The sequence below is a fragment of the Coregonus lavaretus genome (assembly GCF_964263955.1).
Source record: "Coregonus lavaretus genome assembly, contig: HAP1_SCAFFOLD_301, whole genome shotgun sequence".
Lineage (NCBI taxonomy): Eukaryota > Metazoa > Chordata > Actinopteri > Salmoniformes > Salmonidae > Coregonus > Coregonus lavaretus.
Window position 1 is genome coordinate 367568 of NW_028159431.1, and position 20267 is coordinate 387834.

The window sequence follows — 20267 nt, forward strand, 5'->3', positions numbered from 1 at the left end:
ATAGCATGGTGATCTGGATGAGGCGAAGGTAAGAATCTCTGGATTAGCTATCTAATGTTAGCTAAATGTTATAATGAATAAATTGGCTGCATTTCTTTTAAACTGTCCTGTGCAAGTTTTAAATTGACACAACCTGTTTTTAGGAAAGGTTTCAGCTAGAGATGATTTGCAGGGATTTGTAGTCTTGCATAATGTCTACTTTGATGCTAATTAGCATTTTTTTGAATATGAGCGTAAGTAGAGCCATGTCACCGTGTCTGAGAGAGTTTTACATGGTTAGCAAAACGTCACTCCAGGGTAAACCTACACGAAAAACAGCCCTTTATTTTAAGTGTTTCTAAAAATCCCCAACGGGGAAGTGTAGGAAGTGACCCAGCCAAGCGGTCCATTCTGAGTAGGCAGAGTCTGAGAACACTTCCTCACATCTCAGGCCTTGGTCTCCTTTGGCAACAGCCGTTCGCACACATCTTTTGATGTACAGTTTCAGTACTGGTTGTTGAAATTATGAAGGAAACTCAGATCTGATGATCTCATTTGGTTTTAGTGAATGTGGAAAAACGATTGGCACCATTTCCCTGTTTGACCGCTAGGTTTTCTGGGCATTATGACACCTCCACCGTGGGGTTCTATGCCCTCCACAATGCAGGAGCAGCACACACAAATAGAAAGAATAGAACAGGCTTGGGAACCTCGTAACCGTGGTAATTTGACTGCTAAACTCGTGGGTACACTCGCAATGACTGCCTGGTATTTAAATGGGCAAATTCTGTGAACCTGCATGATGTGCATGACTTTAATGCTAATTAGTATTTTTGATTGAGAGTTAATGGAGCCGAATATATTGATAAAAGTCACCTTGTCCGAGAGAGATTTACATGGTTTATCGAAACATCACGCCAGGGTAAGCCTACAAAAAAACACTACGTGGTAATGTAGAAAGTTCATTCAAATGATGTTAAGTGATGTTGCTCATGCAATGGAATGTATTTTTTAGTATTGTCAGTTGAGTTGAATCAACAAATCACAGCACATGGCACATTTTACGTCCTGCTTTGCTCCTGAATGAGGATGCCCGTTCTATTCATTATATTTCTATGGCAGCACAGGCAGTCAGGAGCGGAGGATTGGAGAAAATGTGCTTCAAAGAAAACAAAAACATTTTTTTTTGCTATTCGAACAGCTACTACGGTCACCGCGGTCATTTGGCTGCCCTATCATAACACCTACTAACCTACATAATGATGTCATAACACCTAACTTACATAATGATGTCATAATGCCTACTAACCTACATAATGATGTCATAACACCTACTAACCTACATAATGATGTCATAACACCTACTAACCTACATAATGATGTCATAACACCTAACTTACATAATGATGTCATAATGCCTACTAACTTACATAATGACGTCATAATGCCTACTAACATACATAATGACGTCATAACGCCTACTAACATACATAATGATGTCATAACGCCTACTAACCTGCATAATGACGTCATAACACCTACTAACCTGCATAATGACGTCATAACATCTACTAACCTACATAATGATGTCATAACGCCTACTAACCTGCATAATGACGTCATAATGCCTACTAACATACATAATGACGTCATAACGCCTACTAACCTGCATAATGACGTCATAACACCTACTAACCTGCATAATGACGTCATAACACCTACTAACCTGCATAATGACGTCATAACACCTACTAACCTGCATAATGACGTCATAACACCTACTAACTTGCATAATGATGTCATAACGCCTACTAACCTACATAATGACGTCATAACGCCTACTAACCTACATAATGATGTCATAACGCCTACTAACCTGCATAATGACGTCATAACATCTACTAACCTACATAATGATGTCATAACACCTAATTTACATAATGATGTCATAATGCCTACTAACTTACATAATGATGTCATAACACCTAATTTACATAATGATGTCATAACACCTACTAACATACATAATGACGTCATAACATCTACTAACCTACATAATGATGTCATAACACCTAATTTACATAATGATGTCATAATGCCTACTAACTTACATAATGATGTCATAACACCTAATTTACATAATGATGTCATAATGCCTACTAACTTACATAATGATGTCATAACACCTAATTTACATAATGATGTCATAACACCTACTAACATACATAATGACGTCATAACGCCTACTAACATACATAATGATGTCATAACGCCTACTAACCTGCATAATGACGTCATAACACCTACTAACCTACATAATGACGTCATTACATTTTACATTTTAGTCATTTAGCAGACGCTCTTATCCAGAGCGACTTACAGTTAGTGAATACATATTTTTTTATACTGGCCCCCCGTGGGAATCGAACCCACAACCCTGGCGTTGCAAACGCCATGCTCTATCAACTGAGCTACATCCCGGCCGGCCATTCCCTCCCCTACCCTGGACGACGCCGGGCCAATTGTGCGCCGCCCCTGAGTCTCCCGGTCGCGGCCGGCTGCGACAGAGCCTGGATTCGAACCAGGATCTCTAGTGACACAGTTAGCACTGCGATGCAGTGCCTTAGACCACTGCGCCACTCAGGAGTTCATACTAACCTGCATAATGACGTCATAACACCTACTAACCTGCATAATGATGTCATAACGCCTACTAACCTGCATAATGACGTCATAACGCCTACTAACCTGCATAATGATGTCATAACGCCTACTAACCTGCATAATGACGTCATAACACCTACTAACCTGCATAATGACGTCATAACACCTACTAACTTGCATAATGATGTCATAACGCCTACTAACCTGCATAATGACGTCATAACGCCTACTAACCTGCATAATGACGTCATAACACCTACTAACTTGCAAAATGACGTCATAACACCTACTAACTTGCATAATGACGTCATAACACCTACTAACCTACATAATGATGTCATAACACCTACTAACCTGCATAATGACGTCATAACACCTACTAACCTGCATAATGACGTCATAACACCTACTAACTTGCATAATGACGTCATAACACCTACTAACCTACATAATGATGTCATAACACCTACTAACCTGCATAATGACGTCATAACGCCTACTAACTTGCATAATGACGTCATAACACCTACTAACCTACATAATGATGTCATAACACCTACTAACTTGCATAATGACGTCATAACACCTACTAACCTGCATAATGACGTCATAACGCCTACTAACCTACATCATGACTTCACTACCTATTGCCTACATAATGTCTGGCCAGGGAGTTTGTTGTTGAGATACAATAATGTCACAAGTCTGGCTAGGGAGTTTGTTGAGACACAAATAACATTGCCTTGGGACTATGGAGGACTAAAAGTGCCACAATTAAATAAATAAATACACCATTAAATAATTACTTAAATGTGTCATTAATTAATTCAAATTAGAATTAAATACATAAATGTGTTATTAAATGTGTCATTAATTAATTCAAATACCGATTCATTTTATGTAAAATACATATATAATAATTTCACTATTTACATTTACATTTCATGGTCCTGCGTTGGAGTGCTTCCTGAATTACTTAAAACTGTCAAACTGACCCATCAAAAGTTGGTAGGCGGAACCTAACGCCTGATTGGTTACCCTCTGCATCAAGCCAAGACAAATCAATTCCGGATAATGTCAGCAGGTCCTGCTTCTACATCCTCTGCTAAGTTTAAAATGTCTCTAACCAACTCCCTGGAAAGTTCACGGAGATCCTCCATTGTCTCTATCCAGGTTGGCCTACTCTACTTCAGACCAAAGCAATGGATCAGACTAGATTCGCGTTAGCCCCGCCCACTGACTTTGATGGGTCAGTTTGACAGTTTTAAGTAATTCATGAATCACTGCAATGCAGGATCATGAAATGTAAATGTAAATAGTGAAATAATTATATATGTATTTTACATAAAATGAATCGGTATTTGAATTAATTAATGATACATTTAATTACACATTTATGTATTTAATTCTAATTTGAATTAATTAATGACACATTTAAGTAATTATTTAATGGTGTATTTATTTATTTAATTGTGGCACTTTTAGTCCTCCATATGGGCCATGCATGTTGACCAATGAATGTGATATTGACTGGGTTATTAGATTAGGCTATACGAGGCCTACCACACACCAGACATCACCTTACAGTTCATTATCTGACTTCCTGACCAATGTTAGAACACAGAACCTGAAATTAATATGAATCTATCTATATGAGTCCATTCTGAGAAGGCAGAGTCTGAGAACACTTCCTCACATCTCAGGCCTTGGTCTCCTTTGGCAACAGCCGTTCCCACACATCATTGATGTACAGTTTCAGTACTGGTTGTTGAAATTATGAAGGAAACTCAGATCAGATGATCTCATTTGGTTTTAGTTTAAGTACTGGTTATTCTGAAGGAAACTCTGATCAGATGATCTCATTTCGTTTTCCATAGCAGAAGGAAGCAGACAGTGTTTGTGTAATATTGTTCAGTTTCATTAAGCCAACACCAGTGCACATTTACATGTTCATGTCTTCCTGTTGAAAACAATGAGTCCGTGTCAAATCATTACATTTACACTTTGGTGTGTTGGATTGAGTGAAGTTGGAAAATGTTATGCAATGCAGTGTTCTGAGAATACTATTAGCCTGTTCTTCAATTGAATAGAGAGGGCAGGAATAGGATTCGACATGGTATTGAATGTATAGATTTATTATACATTCAATACCATGTCTGATCAGAGTAATTTATGTGTCGGGGGGCTGGGGTTAGTTGGTTATACCTGGAGTACTTCTCCTGTCTTATCCAGTGTCCTGTGTGAATTTAAGTATGCTCTCTCTAATTCTCTCGTTCTCTCTTTCTCTCTGAGAACCTGAGCCCTAGGACCATACGTCAGGACTACCGGGCATGCTGACACCTTGCTGTCCCCAGTCCGCCTGGCCTTGCTGCTATTCCAGTTTCAACTGTTCTGCCTGCGGTTACGAAACCCCTACCTGTCCCAGACCTGCTGTTTTCAACTCTTAATGATCGGCTATGAAAAGCCAACTGAGAGACCTGAGCCCTAGGACCATACGTCGGGACTACCGGCCGTGGTGACTCCTTGCTGTCCCCAGTCCGCCTGGCCTTGCTGCTATTCCAGTTTCAACTGTTCTGCCTGCGGTTATGGAACCCCTACCTGTCCCAGACCTGCTGTTTTCAACTCTTAATGATCGGCTATGAAAAGCCAACTGAGATTTATTCCTGATTATTATTTGACCATGCTTGTCACTTATGAACATTTTTGAACATCTTGGCATGGTTCTGTTATAACCTCCACCCGGCACAGCCAGAAGAGGACTGGCCACCCCTCATAGCCTGGTTCCTCTCTAGGTTTCTTCCTAGGTTTTGGCCTTTCTAGGGAGTTTTTCCTAGCCACCGTGCTTCTACACCTGCATTACTAGCTGTTTGGGGTTTTAGGCTGGGTTTCTGTACAGCACTTCGAGATATTAGCTGATGTACGAAGGGCTATATAAAATAAAATTGATTGATTGATTGATTATACTGAAAGATAATAAATCTGGCTTGCGGAAGTATTCACCCCCCATGGAATTTTTCCTATTTTGTTGCCTTACAACCTGGAATTTTGGGGGTTTGTATCATTTGATTTACACAACATGCCTACCACTTTGAAGATGCAAAATATTTTTTTATTGTGAAACAAACAAGAAATAAGACAAAATAAACAGAACTTGAGCGTGCATAACGATTCACCCCCCCAAAGTCAATACTTTGTAGAGCCACCTTTTGCAGCAATTACAGCTGCAAGTCTCTTGGGGTATGTCTCTATAAGCTTGGCACATCTTGCCACTGGGATTTCTGCCCATTCTTCAAGGCAAAACTGCTCCAGCTCCTTCAAGTTGGATGGGTTCCGCTGGTGTACAGCAATCTTTAAGTCATACCACAGATTCTCAATTGGATTGAGGTCTGGGCTTTGACTAGGCCATTCCAATACATTTAAATGTTTCCCCTTAAACCACTCAAGTGTTGCTTTAGCGGTATGCTTAGGATCATTGTCCTGCTGGAAGGTGAACCTCTGTCCCAGTCTCAAATCTCTGGAAGACTGAAACAGGTTTCCCTCAAGAATTTCCCTGTATTTAGCGCCATCCATCATTCCTTCAATTTTGACCAGTTTCCCAGTCCCTGCCGATGGAAAAACATCCCCACAGCATGATGCTGCCACCACCATGCCTCACTGTGGGGATGGTGTTCTCGGGATGATGAGAGGTGTTGGGTTTGCGCCAGACAAAGCGTTTTCCTTGATGGCCAAAAAGCTCAATTTTAGTCTCATCTGACCAGAGTACCTTCTTCCATATGTTTGGGGAATCTCCCACTTGGCGAATACCAAACGTGTTTGCTTATTTATTTCTTTAAGCAATGGCTTTTTTCTGGCCACTCTTCCGTAAAGCCCAGCTCTGTGGAGTGTGCGGCTTAAAGTGGTCCTATGGACAGATACTCCAGCCTCCGCTGTGGAGCTTTGCAGACCCTTCAGGGTTATCTTTGGTCTCTTTGTTGCCTCTCTGATTAATGCCCTCCTTGCCTGGTCCGTGAGTTTTGGTGGGCGGCCCTCTCTTGGCAGGTTTGTTGTGGTGCCATATTCTTTCCATTTTTTAAATAATGGATTTAATGGTGCTCCGTGGGATGTTCAAAGTTTCTGATATTTTTTTTATAACCCAACCCTGATCTGTACTTCTCCACAACTTTGTCCCTGACCTGTTTGGAGAGCTCCTTGGTCTTCATGGTGCCGCTTGCTTGGTGGTGCCCCTTGTTTAGTGGTGTTGCAGACTCTGGGGCCTTTCAGAACAGGTGTGTGTATATATACTGAGATCATGTGACAGATCATGTGACACTTAGATTGCACACAGGTGGACTTCATTTAACTAATTATGTGACTTCTGAAGGTAATTGGTTGCACCATATCTTATTTAGGGGCTTCATAGCAAAGGGGGTGAATACATATGCACGCACCACTTTTCCGTTATTAATTATTTAGAATTTTTTGAAACAAGTTATTTTTTTTCACTTCACCAATTTGGACTATTTTGTGTATGTCCATTACATGAAATCCAAATAAGAATCCATTTAAATTACAGGTTGTAATGCAACAAAATAGGACAAAACGCCAAGGGGGAAGAATACTTTTGCAAGGCACTGTACATGGCGAGGCGTGGCTTAACGTGACCACACCCCCGAGTAGGGTACAGACGTGGTGGACTCCCTTTACTCCCATGTTCAACTGCCTCCTCTACTCATAACCAGACTCCCTTTACTCCCATGTTAAACTGCCTACTCTACTCATAACCCGACTCCCTTTACTCCCATGTTCAACTGCCTACTCTACTCATAACCAGACTCCCTTTACTCCCATGTTAAACTGCCTCCTCTACTCATAACCCGACTCCCTTTACTCCCATGTTCAACTGCCTACTCTACTCATAACCAGACTCCCTTTACTCCCATGTTAAACTGCCTCCTCTACTCATAACCAGACTCCCTTTACTCCCATGTTAAACTGCCTCCTCTACTCATAACCAGACTCCCTTTACTCCCATGTTCAACTGCCTACTCTACTCATAACCCGACTCCCTTTACTCCCATGTTCAACTGCCTACTCTACTCATAACCAGACTCCCTTTACTCCCACGTTAAACTGCCTACTCTACTCATAACCAGACTCCCTTTACTCCCATGTTCAACTGCCTACTCTACTCATAACCAGACAACCGCTGTGTTATTCTTTATATCATTCTAGAAACATTTTGCTTGGTTTGGTCGTTTTTTAACATACTTCCACGTCGTCTTAATCAACAACCTACGTCATACCTAAAAAACACTTTTGATTCTAAACGTAAAAATGTTAGCATGAACGGAGACTGTCGCACGGAATGTACGTCATGATTATCAGTCAGTCGATACCAATGGACTTTTTTCAGCTAGCTATTGTTAGCTAACTAACCCTGCTTTTATAGCTAAGATGCCGAAAAGCTGTTGCGTACCGTTTTTGCTTGAACATTAGTAGGAGAAATAGACCACCAAATCAAGTTTCATCAACTGCCCAAGGACCAGGTTAGACGAACCGCGTGGTTTTTCAGGCTTTACACCGCAATGATGATGATGATGGAAATCTGTGGGCTGAGGGTACCCTACTCGGGGGGCGTGGTCACATTAAGCCACGCCTCTCCATGTGTATCTATAGGATTCATCCAAGTCCTTTTCAGAAGCATATACAACAGAAGACATTTAGTGTGTTTCTCTTGAGTCCCTCTGCCTTACCCATTTAGTGTATTTCTCTTGAGTCCCTCTGCCTTACCCATTTAGTGTATTTCTCTTGAGTCCCTCTGCCTTACCCATTTAGTGTATTTCTCTTGAGTCCCTCTGCCTTACCCAAATGAGATAAAGTATGCCTCACAAATGGCTCCCTGTATAGTGCACTACTTTTGACCACATCCCTATTGGGGCTGTGGATTCATTGGCAGTGACTAGGAACAGTATGGAGCCCATTCACTATGTGATGGATTAGTGATGTTGGTCTTTTTAATGTGCACGACAGCCTGTCAATTACATCTAGCATTTCATAACCAGCTATCGGTATGGGGACATCTCTCTGTAGCCGATCCCAGCTTTAATCCATTCAGATACTGTTGCAGAAGCAGCACCTGGGGACATAATATTTCAGATGGGAAAGCTCCTATATCTGTCTGCAATGATATTTTACATTTTTAATCATTTTAGCAGACGCTCTTATCCAGAGCGACTTACAGTTAGTGAGTGCATAATTTATTTTCTTTTCATACTGGCCCCCCCGTGGGAAATGAACCCTGGCGTTGCTAGCGCCATGCTCTACCAACTGAGCTACACGGGGCTACATTCATGATATGAATGTTGTTGATACAAACTTGCTTCACAGGTAGGATATACGTAAAAGTACATTTGATGGACGTTATCTAGGCTAAAGGCCTACACAAAGCAAGAGTACAGGCCTAGCCTTACAGTATATCTGTTACCAATGACCAACCTGACTGTCCCCTGCCAGCTCTACAGCCCTACACTATATCTGTTAACAATGACCATCCTGACTGTCCCCTGTCTCAGTGGTAGTACGTCTTGACGGTCTCGGTGGCAATACGTCTTGACGGTCTCAGTGGCAGTACGTCTTGACGGTCTCAGTGGCAGTACGTCTTGACTGTCTCAGTGGCAGTACGTCTTGACTGTCTCAGTGGCAGTACGTCTTGACGTCTCAGTGGTAGTACGTCTTGACAGTCTCAGTGGCAGTACGTCTTGACTGTCTCAGTGGCAGTACGTCTTGACGTCTCAGTGGTAGTACGTCTTGACGGTCTCAGTGGCAGTACGTCTTGACAGTCTCAGTGGCAGTACGTCTTGACGGTCTCAGTGGCAGTACGTCTTGACGGTCTCAGTGGTAGTACGTCTTGACGGTCTCAGTGGCAGTACGTCTTGACGGTCTCAGTGGCAGTACGTCTTGACGTCTCAGTGGTAGTACGTCTTGACGGTCTCGGTGGCAGTACGTCTTGACGGTCTCAGTGGCAGTACGTCTTGACAGTCTCAGTGGCAGTACGTCCCCCAACACAACACTACGACTTAATTCCTCCCTGCTTCTGCTCCCTCATAGATGATTATGTGTATACTGTAGTGCTATTTGTTGTCTTATGTAGCCTACCCCTGGCTGTACAATCAGTTTCTCTGTGTTTGAATGTAATATGACTTGTTCCGGTCATCACCAACAACGACTTTCTCTCTGGCTGCGTTCAGACAGGCAGCCCAATTCTCATCTTCTTCTTTTGACCAATCACATCGGCTCTTTTCAGAGCTGAAAATATCACAATTGGGCTGCCTGTCTAAACGTAGCCTAGGCGTCTGCTTAATGATTCAAATGTAGCCTAAATGTAGCGCGTCTGTGCTGCAGGTGTGGTGGAGGGGAACGTGGCTGCGGTCGAGGCCTACAAGTCCTCCGGCGGTGACATCGCCCGTCAGATGACGTCGGACGAGGTCCGTCTCCTGAACCGTCCCTCTGCCTTCGGCGACGGCTTGACCCTGGTCCACCTGGCCATCCGCTTCCAAAGACAGGACATGCTGGCTGGCCTCCTCACTGAGGTAAAGCTACGTTTTAAATACATAATAGACCAGACCCTGATCATTTTCCCCACATGGACCGACTAGCTATTTAGAACAGTACCAATTGTCCTAATGGCTCAAACGTAATGTGATTACAAGTCAGGGAGACAAAAAAAATCAGACTGTACTCGTTCGTCACAAATCAGACATCTTGAAATCCATCCTTATGTTTTCCAGGAAGAGGGTTGAAGGGAACGCTTTCAGTTTTCACCACAGTGCTACTGACAGGAGATTAAAAGGTGTAAAATCTTAAATGCACAGCAGTGCCCATATAACAAGGCTTGACATTCATTTTTATTTTGCAAGTAGGACAGAATCTTTTACTCCAAATGCTCAAGTCAGTTTGTTGAAGATAAATGTCTCTTAACATCATGTTTCCATCATTGTAATGATGCAAGGAACTATTTTACCAAATGGAAATGTGTTCCTGTCTTTATCACCACCAGAATGTTGCCTACACTCTGCCTATTGGCTTCTGATGCATAATCAAGCCTGTCTCAAAATACACCTGGAGGATTTGGTAGCCTATGAAATACTGCAACATTACAATTACAACCAAATACTTTTTATGTCTTTTTATAAAAGAATTCCCTCCAGGGCTCGAAATTTAATGGTGGCCTGTCGTCCCTGGGACGACATAAAATATATACGGTTCAAAACAGACACTGGGACAGTTCTGGGACCACATCCAAAATTCATACAACCACCGCACATATATTTTTTTAAAGCAATGAGGCTGACGCAACGTATCAGACCGTTTTAGCTTAAAATGTTGCAAAAGTTTTATTTTTTATTTTTTCAAATCATAAGCTCAACAATACGCACATGGCTGTAGGCTATGCGCGAATGTTCCAAAATGCAATTAGCGGGAACATTGTTCTCAATGCGTGAGCGGTTTCACGTGACGGAGATGAAAATATCTGTTCGAAGTTAAGAAAGGGGAGATCTAAAGGTGCGTTAACTAGCATGGGTCACTAATGGGACTAGGATTATGCCTTTGGCTGCTGGACCATAAAACAACGTTGATTTGAAAACCAATAGAACATGAGAAATGCTGGTTTCAATGGCATATTCGACTAGGTGAAAAATCTGTCGTTGTGCCCTTGAGCAAGGCACTTAACCCTAATTGCTCCTGTAAGTCGCTCTGGATAAGAGCGTCTGCTAAATGACTAAAATGTAAATGTAAATGTTTATTAAATAATTGCCTCAACATTTCTATGGTCGTATTTTGACTAGGCTACTTTGAAACAAAGTAAGACATGCTTCATAAAATGACATACACTACCGTTCAAAAGTTTGGGGTCACTTTAGAAATGTCCTTGTTTTCCATGAAAACATACATGAAATGAGTCTGAGTAGGAAATATAGCAAAATGAATAGGAAATGTAGTCATCGACAAGGTTAGAAATAAGGATTTTTAATTGAAATAATAATTGTGTCCTTCAAACTTTGCTTTCGTCAAAGAATCCTCCATTTGGAGCAATTACAGCCTTGCAGACCTTTTGGCATTCTAGTTGTCAATTTGTTGAGGTAATCTGAAGAGATTTCACTCCATGCTTCCTGAAGCACCTCGCACAAGTTGGATTGGCTTGATTGGCACTTCTTACGTACCATACGGTCAAGCTGCTCCCACAACAGCTCAATAGGGTTGAGATCCGGTGACTGTGCTGGCCACTCCATTATAGACAGAATACCAGCCCGACTGCTTCTTCCCTAAATAGTTATTGCATAGTTTTGGAGCTGTGCTTTGGGTCATTGTCCTGTTGTAGGAGCCCAGTTCACATCACACGTGTTGCGTCATGTGTAAGAACAGCCCTTAGCCATTGGCCAGATACCACCACCCCCTCGGGCCTTATTGGTTAAGTATAGGATATGACAGGATTAACTTTAATGTCCCGAGGGGTAAATGGTCTTAGACGTAGTACTGCTGTATACAAAATAGACACGGGTCATTACACACTCAACATAATACGTACGCTGCACATTACCCCTGTCATAGGCTATTTAATGTGCTGGAGGACAATGTACAGACTGAATTTAATCTCGGGTTCAGGACAGTGTATACCATGAATCTAATTGCAGTGGAATATTTTTGGACAATGAGGCTTTCTTTGGTTAAAGAAAAAAACTAACAAACAAAAAAACTTGTATGCATTCACTAACTGTAAGTCGCTCTGGATAAGAGCGTCTGCTAAAATGACTAAAATGTAAATGTACAGTGGGGAGAACAAGTATTTGATACACTGCCGATTTTGCAGGTTTTCCTACTTACAAAGCATGTAGAGGTCTGTCATTTTTATCATAGGTACACTTCAACTGTGAGAGACGGAATCTAGAACAAAAATCCAGAAAATCACATTGTATGATTTTTAAGTAATTAATTTGCATTTTATTGCATGACATAAGTATTTGATCACCTACCAACCAGTAAGAATTCCGGCTCTCACAGACCTATTCGTTTTTCTTTTAAGAAGCCCTCCTGTTCTCCACTCATTACCTGTATTAACTGCACCTGTTTGAACTCGTTACCTGTATAAAAGACACCTGTCCACACACTCAATCAAACAGACTCCAACCTCTCCACAATGGCCAAGACCAGAGAGCTGTGTAAGGACATCAGGGATAAAATTGTAGACTTGCACAAGGCTGGGATGGGCTACAAGACAATAGGCAAGCAGCTTGGTGAGAAGGCAACAACTGTTGGCGCAATTATTAGAAAATGAAAGAAGTTTAAGATGACGGTCAATCACCCTTTGGTCTGGGGCTCCATGCAAGATCTCACCTCGTGGGGCATCAATGATCATGAGGAAGGTGAGGGATCAGCCCAGAACTACACGGCAGGACCTGGTCAATGACCTGAAGAGAGCTGGGACCACAGTCTCAAAGAAAACCATTAGTAACACACTACGCCGTCATGGATTAAAATCCTGCAGCGCACGCAAGGTCACCCTGCTCAAGCCAGCGCATGTCCAGGCCCGTCTGAAGTTTGCCAATGACCATCTGGATGATCCAGAGGAGGAAGGTCATGTGGTCTGATGAGACAAAAATATAGCTTTTTGGTCTAAACTCTACTCGCTGTGTTTGGAGGAAGAAGAAGGATGAGTACAACCCCAAGAACACCATCCCAACTGTGAAGCATGGAGGTGGAAACATCATTCTTTGGGGATGCTTTTCTGCAAAGGGGACAGGACGACTGCACCGTATTGAGGGGAGGATGGATGGGGCCATGTATCGCGAGATCTTGGCCAACAACCTCCTTCCCTCAGTAAGAGCATTGAAGATGGGTCGTGGCTGGGTCTTCCAGCATGACAACGACCCGAAACACACAGCCAGGGCAACTAAGGAGTGGCTCCGTAAGAAGCATCTCAAGGTCCTGGAGTGGCCTAGCCAGTCTCCAGACCTGAACCCAATAGAAAATCTTTGGAGGGAGCTGAAAGTCCGTATTGCCCAGCGACAGCCCCGAAACCTGAAGGATCTGGAGAAGGTCTGTATGGAGGAGTGGGCCAAAATCCCTGCTGCAGTGTGTGCAAACCTGGTCAAGACCTACAGGAAACGTATGATCTCTGTAATTGCAAACAAAGGTTTCTGTACCAAATATTAAGTTCTGCTTTTCTGATGCATCAAATACTTATGTCATGCAATAAAATGCTAATTAATTACTTAAAAATCATTCAATGTGATTTTCTGGATTTTTGTTATAGATTCCGTCTCTCACAGTTGAATTGTACCTATGATAAAAAATGACAGACCTCTACATGCTTTGTAAGTAGGAAAACCTGCAAAATCGGCAGTGTATCAAATACTTGTTCTCCCCACTGTATCTCCTGTAGCAAGTCTATTAGTCTCAACTTGAATTCCTTTAACTGGATAAAACCGTCAAAATTCAAAATTCTGTAGGTTATTCCAGGAGCAGCAGTGTGCCAGAAAATTAAAAAGGTTTCTTGTCATAATGAGTCTCTCCTCCCCTCCCTCCGTCCCCCCCGTGCAGGTGTCCCAGCAGGCCGGTTTGTTGTCATAATGAGTCTCTCCTCCCCTCCCTCCGTCCCCCCCGTGCAGGTGTCCCAGCAGGCAGCGAAGTGTATCCCTGCCATGGTGTGTGGTGAGCTGACGGAACAGATCCGCAGGGAGATCGCTGCCTCTCTGCACCGACGCAAAGGAGACTTCAACTGTTACTTCCTCTCTGACCTGGTCACCTTCACACTGCCCGCAGGTGACCCACCTGCCCTGTCTCTACCGCACACCGAGCCGTTTGTCCTCCGTCGTTCCTCGGCGATGATGAATTGACGGTCAACACAAAGCCGTAGGCCAAGTGTCAGAGGGGAGATTGTTCATCGTGATAAAAATGTGCAAAAAGGACGGAAATGTTTGATCCAGTTTCTAGTTGTTCTGTATATAAAATACATTTGTGAAGTATGTTTAAGTGTATGAATAAACATAATGTAGGCTGTCCTTGTAGGTACAGTAGATCGTCGTAGTGAGGGAGAGAGAGACTGCATCCAGTCTTTTCCCGCCGGCATAATATCTTCATTGAGATTTTAGAGACGTGCACTTAATTGTACACACCACACACACACACACACACAAACACACACTAACACACACTGTAGAGTTCCTGGTTGGTATTCTGTTTCAGAGCAGCCTGCGAGGGTGAGATGAAGGATTGTGCAGGGTTCAGCAGAAGATTTGAAATGTATTTCTGTGCAGGCGGAGCTTGGCTTCAGGCCACTACAGTGAGAGCTCTCTGTCAAGTCGGTGTATTCACTATTGAGCCAGATAATGGCCACCAGTGTTCTCGTCGGTGTATGCAGTTAACCATGCAGCTACTGTCCTTTCAGAAAGTATTCATACCCCCTTTGATTTATTCCACATTTTTGTTGTTCCAGCCTGAATTCAAAATGGATTAAATATTTTTTTTTTCTCTCAACCGTCTACACACAATACTCCATAATGACAAAGTGAAGACATGTTTTTTAGAAATGTTTGCAAAAGGATTGAAAATGAAATATCTCATTTACATAAGTATTCACACCCCTTTTTCTCTGACACTCCAAATTGTGCTCAGGGTGCATCCGATTTCCTTTCATCGTCCTTGACGTCACTGCATCACTTCGTTTTGAGTCCAACTGTGGCCAATTTTAAATTGTTTGGACATGATTTAGAAAGAAACACACCTGTCTATATAAGGTCCCACGGTTGACAGCGCATGTCAGAGCAGAAACTATACCATGAAGTCCAAGGAACTGTCCGTACATCCCTGAGAATTGTGATGAGGCATATATCTGGGGAAGGGTATAAAACCATTTCTAGAGTCTTGGAAGTTTCCATCATTGGGAAATGGAAAGAATATTGAACTGCCTAGACTCTGCCTAGAGTCCGACCAAACTGAGCAACCGGTCAAGAAGGACCTTGGTCAAGGAGGTGACCAAGAACCCAATGACCACTGATAGAACTACAGAGTTCCTTGGCTGAGATGGTAGAACCTGCCAGAAGGACAACAGTCTCTACAGCACTTCACCAATCTGGGCTTTATGGGAGAGTGGCCAGACGGAAGCCACTCCTGAGAAAAAGGCACATGACAGCACGCCTGGAGTTTGCAAAAAGGCACATGAAAGACTCTGAGCATAAGGCAAAATATTCTGTGGTCTGATGAGATAAATTGAAACATTTTTGGCCTGAATGCAAAGCGCTATGTCTGGAGAAAACCAGGCACAGCTCATCACCCGTCTAACACCATCCCTACCGTGAAGCATGGTGGTGGCAGCATCATGCTATGGGGATGCTTTTCAGGGACTGGGAGACTGGTAAGGATGGAGGAAACGATGAATGGAGCCAAAGACAGGCAAATCCTTGACGAGAACCTGCTTCAGAGTGCAAATGACTTTAGACTGGGGGGCGAAGATTTACGTTCCAACAGGACAATGACCCCAAGCATACAGCCAAAGCAACGCTGAAATGACTTCGGAACGAGAATGCCAAAGCTCAGACTTGAATCCCATTGAAAATCTGCGGAAAGACTTCAAGATTGCTGTTCACCGCCGCTCCCCAGCTAATTTAACAGAGCTTGAGAAAATCTGCGAGGAACAACGGGAGAAAATCCCCAAATCCAGATGTGCAAAGCTGATTTTGACATACCCAAGACGACTCAGAGCTGTAATCGCCGCCAAAGGTACTTAACCAAAGTATTGACTCAGTGGTGGGAAAACTTTTGAAAACGAGATATTTCAGTATTTAATTTTCAGTAAATTAGTAAAAATGTCTAAAAACACGTTTTCACTTTGTCATTATGGGGTGTTGTGTGTGTGTGTAGATGGGTGATTAATTTGTTATTTCATCCATTTTGAATTCAGGCTGTAACACAACAAAATGTGGAATAAGTCAAGGGGTATGAATACTTTCGGTGTGTGTGTGAAGAGCATTTTTACTGTTCAGTCACCGTTGGTAAAATGTAGACCATTTTATGGAGCGGCATTACAAGCATGTATTTTCTCACTGCTGCTATTCTCACCATGACCGTTTTGATTTGTGGTGGTGGTGTTAGGCAGGCAATCTAGGCAAATGGGAACAGGGGGGCATTTGAAATCGAGCTGATTTTTTAAATATATTTGCAGTTTTAAAAAGTCACGTAATTCCTCGCTATCTCTCGTCGTGTGTGTTCCTGCAGACATAGAAGACCTGCCCACTGCAGTCCAGGAGAAGCTGTTTGACGAGGTGTTAGATCGAGACGTACAGAAAGGTAAAAAGATCTCAAGAGGATTCTTGATATCTCCTGGATATTTCTGAATATCTCCGTCAACCCCATGCCGGGATACATACTGTATGTTGTAGATTTACCATTAGAATCAAATATGTGTTAGATATGAGGTGTGTGTGTGTGAACCTTTTGCGTCCGTCTCTCAGATGACCAGATAAAGTGATGGAGAGGAGCTCCTTTTAGGAGCCACAATCTGCTCCATGAGAGTTAACTGTGTGCCATATATACACTGAGTGGACAAAACATTAGGAACGCCTTCCTAATATTGAGTTGCACCCCCTTTTTTCCCCCCCCATCAGAACAGCCTGAATTCATTGGATCATGGATTCTACAAGGTGTCGAAAGCGTTCCACAGGGATGCTGGCCCATGTTGACTCCAATGCTTCCCACAGTTGTCAAGTTGGCTGGATGTTCTTTGGGTGGTGGACTGTTCTTGATAAACACGGGAAACTGTTGAGCGTGAAAAACCCAGCAGCGGTGCAGTTCTTGACACACTCAAACCGGTGCGCCTGGCACCTACTACCATACCCTGTTCAAAGGCACTAGAAATATTTTCTTGCCCATTCACCCTCTAAATGGCACACATACACAATCCATGTCTCAATTGTGTCCGGGCTTAAAAATCCTTCTTTAACCTGTCTCCTCCCCTTCATCTACACTGATTGAAGTGGATTTAACAAGTGACATCAATAACCTGGTCAGTCTGTCATTGAAAGAGCAGGTGTTCCTAATGTTTTGCTCACTCAGTGTATGTTAGGTGTGAATGTTGTGGGTGGTCATTCTACATCAGTCAGTCTTTCAAATGAGCAGGTAAAAAAGAGAAGAGCACTCCTTTAGGAGCCCCAATCTGCTCCTCTCACCAGTTAGCTAGTTACCTCACCCCCCTCCCCTCTCACCAGCTAGCTAGTTACCTCACCCCCCTCTCCTCTCACCAGCTAGTTAGTTACCTCACCCCCCTCTCCTCTCACCAGCTAGCTAGTTACCTCACCCCCCTCTCCTCTCACCAGCTAGCTAGTTACCTCACCCCCTCTCCTCTCACCAGCTAGCTAGTTACCTCACCCCCCTCTCCTCTCACCAGCTAGTTAGTTACCTCACCCCCCTCCCCTCTCCTCTCACCAGCTAGTTAGTTACCTCACTGCCCTCTCCTCTCACCAGCTAGCTAGTTACCTCACCCCCCTCTCCTCTCACCAGCTAGTTAGTTACCTCACCCCCCTCTCCTCTCACCAGCTAGCTAGTTACCTCACCCCCCTCTCCTCTCACCAGCTAGTTAGTTACCTCACTGCCCTCTCCTCTCACCAGCTAGCTAGTTACCTCACCCCCCTCTCCTCTCACCAGCTAGTTAGTTACCTCACCCCCCTCTCCTCTCACTTGCTAGCTAGTTACCTCACCCCCCTCTCCTCTCACCAGCTAGCTAGTTACCTCACCCCCCTCTCCTCTCACCAGCTAGCTAGTTACCTCACTGCCCTCTCCTCTCAGCAGCTAGCTAGTTACCTCACCCCCCTCTCCTCTCACCAGCTAGTTAGTTACCTCACCCCCCTCCCCTCTCCTCTCACCAGCTAGTTAGTTACCTCACCCCCCTCTCCTCTCACCAGCTAGCTAGTTACCTCACCCCCTCTCCTCTCACCAGCTAGTTAGTTACCTCACCCCCCTCTCCTCTCCTCTCACCAGCTAGCTAGTTACCTCACTGCCCTCTCCTCACCAGCTAGCTAGTTACCTCACCCCCTCCCCTCTCCTCTCACCAGCTAGTTAGTTACCTCACCCCACCCCCCTCTCCTCTCACCAGCTAGTTAGTTACCTCACCCCCCTCTCCTCTCACCAGCTAGCTAGTTACCTCACCCCCTCTCCTCTCACCAGCTAGCTAGTTACCTCACCCCCTCTCCTCTCACCAGCTAGCTAGTTACCTCACCCCCCTCTCCTCTCACCAGCTAGCTAGTTACCTCACCCCCCTCTCCTCTCACCAGCTAGCTAGTTACCTCACCCCCCTCTCCTCTCACCAGCTAGCTAGTTACCTCACCCCCCTCTCCTCTCACCAGCTAGTTAGTTACCTCACTGCCCTCTCCTCTCAGCAGCTAGCTAGTTACCTCACCCCCCTCACCAGCTAGCTAGTTACCTCACCCCCCTCTCCTCTCACCAGCTAGCTAGTTACCTCACCCCCCTCTCCTCTCACCAGCTAGCTAGTTACCTCACCCCCCTCTCCTCTCACCAGCTAGCTAGTTACCTCACCCCCCTCTCCTCTCACCAGCTAGCTAGTTACCTCACCCCCCTCTCCTCTCACCATCTAGCTAGTTACCTCACCCCCCTCTCCTCTCACCAGCTAGTTAGTTACCTCACTGCCCTCTCCTCTCACCAGCTAGCTAGTTACCTCACCCCCCTCTCCTCTCACCAGCTAGCTAGTTACCTCACTGCCCTCTCCTCTCACCAGCTAGCTAGTTACCTCACCCCCCTCTCCTCTCACCAGCTAGCTAGTTACCTCACTGCCCTCTCCTCTCCTCTCACCAGTTAGCTAGTTACCTCACCCCCCTCTCCTCTCACCAGCTAGCTAGTTACCTCACCCCCCTCTCCTCTCCTCTCACCAGCTAGTTAGTTACCTCACCCCCCTCTCCTCTCACCAGCTAGCTAGTTACCTCACTGCCCTCTCCTCTCCTCTCACCAGCTAGCTAGTTACCTCACCCCCCTCTCCTCTCACCAGCTAGCTAGTTACCTCACCCCCCTCTCCTCTCACCAGCTAGCTAGTTACCTCACCCCCCTCTCCTCTCACCAGCTAGCTAGTTACCTCACCCCCCTCTCCTCTCACCAGCTAGCTAGTTACCTCACCCCCCTCTCCTCTCACCATCTAGCTAGTTACCTCACCCCCCTCTCCTCTCACCAGCTAGTTAGTTACCTCACTGCCCTCTCCTCTCACCAGCTAGCTAGTTACCTCACCCCCCTCTCCTCTCACCAGCTAGCTAGTTACCTCACTGCCCTCTCCTCTCACCAGCTAGCTAGTTACCTCACCCCCCTCTCCTCTCACCAGCTAGCTAGTTACCTCACTGCCCTCTCCTCTCCTCTCACCAGTTAGCTAGTTACCTCACCCCCCTCTCCTCTCACCAGCTAGCTAGTTACCTCACCCCCCTCTCCTCTCCTCTCACCAGCTAGTTAGTTACCTCACCCCCCTCTCCTCTCACCAGCTAGCTAGTTACCTCACTGCCCTCTCCTCTCCTCTCACCAGCTAGCTAGTTACCTCACCCCCCTCTCCTCTCACCAGCTAGCTAGTTACCTCACCCCCCTCTCCTCTCACCAGCTAG

At 44.4% G+C, this 20267-nt stretch overlaps 1 protein-coding gene across 1 annotated transcript in view; it reads left to right on the forward strand.

The window, feature by feature from the left end:
* LOC311122863 (ubiquitin thioesterase zranb1-like) overlaps positions 1-20267 on the forward strand; it is a 69730-nt gene that overhangs the window by 20094 nt on the left and 29369 nt on the right. The window contains exons 3-5 of the mRNA XM_084197178.1: positions 10024-10211; positions 14289-14442; positions 16894-16965. Coding sequence (XP_084053304.1) covers positions 10024-10211; positions 14289-14442; positions 16894-16965 — 414 coding nt within the window. The remainder of the gene's footprint in view (positions 1-10023; positions 10212-14288; positions 14443-16893; positions 16966-20267) is intronic.